Source organism: Arabidopsis lyrata, assembly GCF_000004255.2.
Source record: "Arabidopsis lyrata subsp. lyrata unplaced genomic scaffold ARALYscaffold_221, whole genome shotgun sequence".
NCBI lineage: Eukaryota > Viridiplantae > Streptophyta > Magnoliopsida > Brassicales > Brassicaceae > Arabidopsis > Arabidopsis lyrata.
This window is the reverse complement of record NW_003302397.1, coordinates 8,064-12,465: the sequence shown is the minus strand read 5'-3', so window position 1 is coordinate 12,465 and position 4,402 is coordinate 8,064. Positions and strand designations below refer to the sequence as shown.

The window sequence follows — 4,402 nt, the reverse complement described above, 5'->3', positions numbered from 1 at the left end:
ACTGTTTAATAGGTTCGCTTGTTGATTACCATCTCATCCTTATTTGATGTCTCAAAAATTGCCTTGTTGTATTAATTAATTAATAACGCATTCCCATATTGTCCTTGCAGTCTTTTGTTAAGACGGGAGTGTTGTTCATTTAGCAATGGGGAATACGTGAAAGCAGGATTGGCTGAATTGGAGCACTGGTGTTACAATGCAACAGATGAATATGCGGGTTCTTCTTGGGATGAGCTGAAGCATATCAGACAGGCCATCGGGTTTCTGGTAACTTTTCATGATTTGCTTGTAAACCTCAGAGTCAGTCTCTGTAAGGGTTATCAAAATGCAGTAATTTATTGTTGTAACAAAATGCAGGTCATACACCAAAAACCTAAAAAAACCTTGGACGAGATAAGTCATGAGCTGTGTCCGGTAAGTGAATGAATTGTTTGATCTTTAGAAAGTAAGTAAGTGTGGAGTAGTTTAAAATATGAGTTGATATTGCAGGTGCTCAGCATTCAACAACTATACCGAATTAGTACAATGTATTGGGACGACAAGTACGGAACTCACAGTGTATCGCCAGACGTAAGTTTGGAATCTGCTTTGATTTAAATAATGATAAGGAAAGATACCAATCTTTGGTGTATTTATATATGATAGGTGATAGCAAATATGAGGGTACTAATGACAGAAGATTCAAACAATGCTGTTAGCAACTCTTTTCTATTGGATGACGATTCTAGGTGAGTCCTCACTCATGTATTCAACTCTTTCTCATCTCTAACAGAAGATTCAAACAATGCTGTTAGCAACTCTTTTGTTTAAAGTAGGGATTTTGTATTTGTTTGTTGGCAGCATTCCTTTCTCGGTTGATGATCTGTCGAAATCGATGGAGCGGATAGAGATTGGAGATGTAGAACCACCGCCTCTCATCCGAGAGAATTCTGGTTTTAGCTTTCTATTGCCATGTTCTGACTAATAAAAGATAAATTGGTTCAATAAGTTTACACCACCACTGTGTAGTTGTGATAATCCTTCTCTTTTGAATAGAGGTGTCAATAAGTTAAACTTTGATTATATATTAAGAATTCAAACTTTTTGAAGCAGGTCTTGGACTACAAGTCTTGTCAGAAATTATGCCGTTCCACTTTTGTTTTGCAACATATTTTTCGGATCATCATATGCATTGATATGAATAGCAAAGCAAATGTGCTGCAAAACAACAAGCAAATCTCCTATATAAGTCTATACAAAGAAAGATAAAGTCTACGTCACTACCAAAATAAGTTTATCACAAATATAAGTCAAACATCTATCAAGCATAGCTGTCTTTACTACGAAAATAAATCTTCCACAAACAAATTAAATACACCAAGTATAATTTTGTCAATACGTAAATTAAATACACGAAGTATAATTTTATCGTTACTCGATCGGTTTTGTGCTTATATGTGGTCGTGTCCACACTCAAATAATTTGTTTAAACGTCAATGGCCTCTCCTTGTAAGCCATGATGAATTATATGACTTTTGATCTCTTCTCTTTTAGCTGATATGATCTTCTCGAACAATTGATCAAAAACTTCTCGAGACCTTTTCGCATCCTCTTCTCTATGATAATGAGATTTTGCTCTCTCTCTAACAAGTATCAATCCCTAATACACATGCCATTGTAGTATATTAGGTTATCAATCCAATCTCAGTGTGACTGCAAGCATTCAAGATATGAAACAGAAAGCGAATAAGTCAAGCCAATTATGAAAGGGTTTTGTGTGTTTCTATTGATCCTAAGCAACCAATTTAACATGCAAATACCGAATTTAAAAGCTTGCAAAAGAGAACTAAACAGCAAGTAAACAAGAACAAGAAGTAAACTAAAGACCAGAAACTATCATGCATAAGCTTTGGAAAAGAAACTAGCAACCTAACAATGCAGAGAAACGATCTAGGCCTAACAGGTCGAGCTAAGCAACAGAGACTAACAGAAACGAGATTTAAACAATCAATAGAGATAAAGGGTCCTGAGGAATGGGGTAATCGATTATGGCAGTCTCCTTAGTCTACCTAGGTGGTTAACAAACTCAATCAAGCTATCCCTAGACAATAGATTCGAATACAAATCAATCCACTCTCGTGACAGAGATTCTCAAGCTAAATTACTTTCATACTCAATTCTCATTGAAGAAATATAACCTAGCAGGCATTATGATTCAATCTAATAAAGTCAATAAGCATTCTAAACATCCAATCTCTTGGGCTAGAGTATGCAAATCTCTGGAATAGTTGGTTCAGACATTTCATCAAACACCTTTTGGGTGTGGAAATATCTGAGATCAACTTCCAATTGATCAGAGAGGAAATAGCATTAAGATCTACTAAACCAGAAGGGAAATCAAGCAATTCTACACTTAACCACCTAAATATACTAAGGATTCCACACCTAATCTAACCCATCCTCAAGAACCCTAATCCACTACTCAAGAACACTGAAGAACATCATGCATAAAAACCCAGAAAACGTTTCAAACCCAGAAATCATTGAAAAGCAAGTATGTTATAGATAAGAGACAGATCTACAACTTTGATGAAGAAAAGAAATGCAAAACCTCAAAGGATCAACAGGAAAAACGATTACAAAAACTAGGGTTTATGAGAGAACAAAGAAATATATGCTGGGTAAAAGGAAATATCCGCTGGACAATAGCATGTACCCCTATTTATAGGAAATACTAGGTTGCCCTAATTGGCTACAGGACAAAATAGAGAGTCGGTGGAGGCCAACTCGACGTGTCGTCGAGCCTGACACGTCGAGACCATGTGATTCTCAAAGGTGGCGCCTTGATGTCCATCTCGACGTGTCGTCGAGCCTGCGTGGTCGAGTCTGCTCCCAGGCGGCTTCCTGGCGTCCTACTCGACGTGACGTCGAGTCTGCTTGGTCGAGTCTGCTCCCAGGCGGCTTCCTGGCGTCCTACTCGACGTGACGTCGAGCCTGCTTGGTCGAGTCTGCTCCCTGGTGATCTTGAACGACTTCATTCCTCTCCAACTCGATCCCAAGTCTAGCTCCAAGGTCGTGTTGGTTCCTCCTTGCTTCATTAAGTCCCAAATAAGCTCCAAAGTACCTGAAACTCATCCAATATGCAACATGCTATGCCATGCAATGCAAATCGTACTAAGTGATGAAAATCTTATGAAAAAGGACTATTAATGCAATGAAACAGAGAGGAAACTAAGCTAAATGCATAAGAAATGTGTGCTAAAAAGAGGTAAAATACAGAGATATCAACTCCCCCAAACTTAGCTCTTGCTTGCCCTCAAGCAAACAGATAGAACCAAGCTGGAGAAGAGGTTTGAAGGTGGAGACTCAGAACCAAAACATGCATAAAGAGTAAGTGAATTCAATGTCCAGGTTGCTAATTCTAGAATGCAAGGTTGACTGATCTCTACTTAAAAACATTAGTCATCTCTTTCACATCTCAACCTAACCTCTGCCTTAATCAAATCAAGCATTCAAATCTGCACATTCCCTTTAACATTTATTAAGTAGGAACCGTGAATCATACTATGCAATGGATATGAACACATTTGGCTAAAGGGTAAAGGTTTTAGAGACAAAGATGGTCCCTTAAAGATCTGGTTTAAATCGCAACAGGGGATCTCTCAAGAATGATTGAGCTTTAGTAGAATGCTAAAGGTGAGTATCAAGTTATGCATACAAGGATAAGACCCCATCTACCTAGAATGTAATCAATATCAACCCAAATAGAGGTCCTATTTCTAATCCCAGAATCATGAACTTAACTCTACCCTTTTGCATTCAAAGCATTTACAGACTTTACACAAATCATCCCTTTTCTTTTCTTTGCTTTCTATCCTAGGAGAAGCTTTCTTACCGCTCTGTCTAGCGGATCAGGTTTCTTTAACAACTAGGGTTCCCTTTTCTTTCTTCTTATAAACACAAGACTTTTGCCCAAACTCTTTAAGCTATTTACAGAACCCTTTTTCCTTTACTTTATAGCACACCCAAATCCTTTACTAGACTTCTCTTACTTTAGCTACTTCTCCTTAGGACTCTTTTCCCTTTTCTTTTCTTTCAATGATGAACACAACCTTTTCTTTCTTTTAAACACAACCCAAACCCAGAATTAAGCACCCACCTAGTCCTATCTGGTCCAGATAACGTGAACCAGAACTACATGAGATACTATCCTTGTCGTTACAGACCTAACACTTTCTACCAAGCTCAATCGGAATAAGGCCTCACATTCACACACAAATGATAAATGGCTTGAAAGAAGGTTAAGGCTAAGGGTGGGGAATAACTGCTCCAAAGATGGGAGTCAGCTACTTGGACTAGCAAGAGTGATCAAAAGGTAAAAGAAAGTCCAAGTATTTTAAGGTATCCATGAGTTCACAGCACA

At 38.1% G+C, this 4,402-nt stretch overlaps 1 protein-coding gene across 1 annotated transcript; it reads left to right on the top strand.

Moving 5' to 3' along the window:
- Positions 1 to 4: 4 nt before the first annotated feature.
- On the top strand, positions 5 to 1,091 carry LOC9298790 (myosin-11; the record flags this gene model as incomplete). Its single annotated transcript, XM_002862667.2, has 6 exons — positions 5 to 12; positions 111 to 267; positions 358 to 414; positions 490 to 570; positions 646 to 728; positions 841 to 1,091. Coding segments are annotated over 6 exons (510 nt in total), but the record flags the coding sequence as incomplete, so codon positions are not given.
- Positions 1,092 to 4,402: the final 3,311 nt, after the last annotated feature.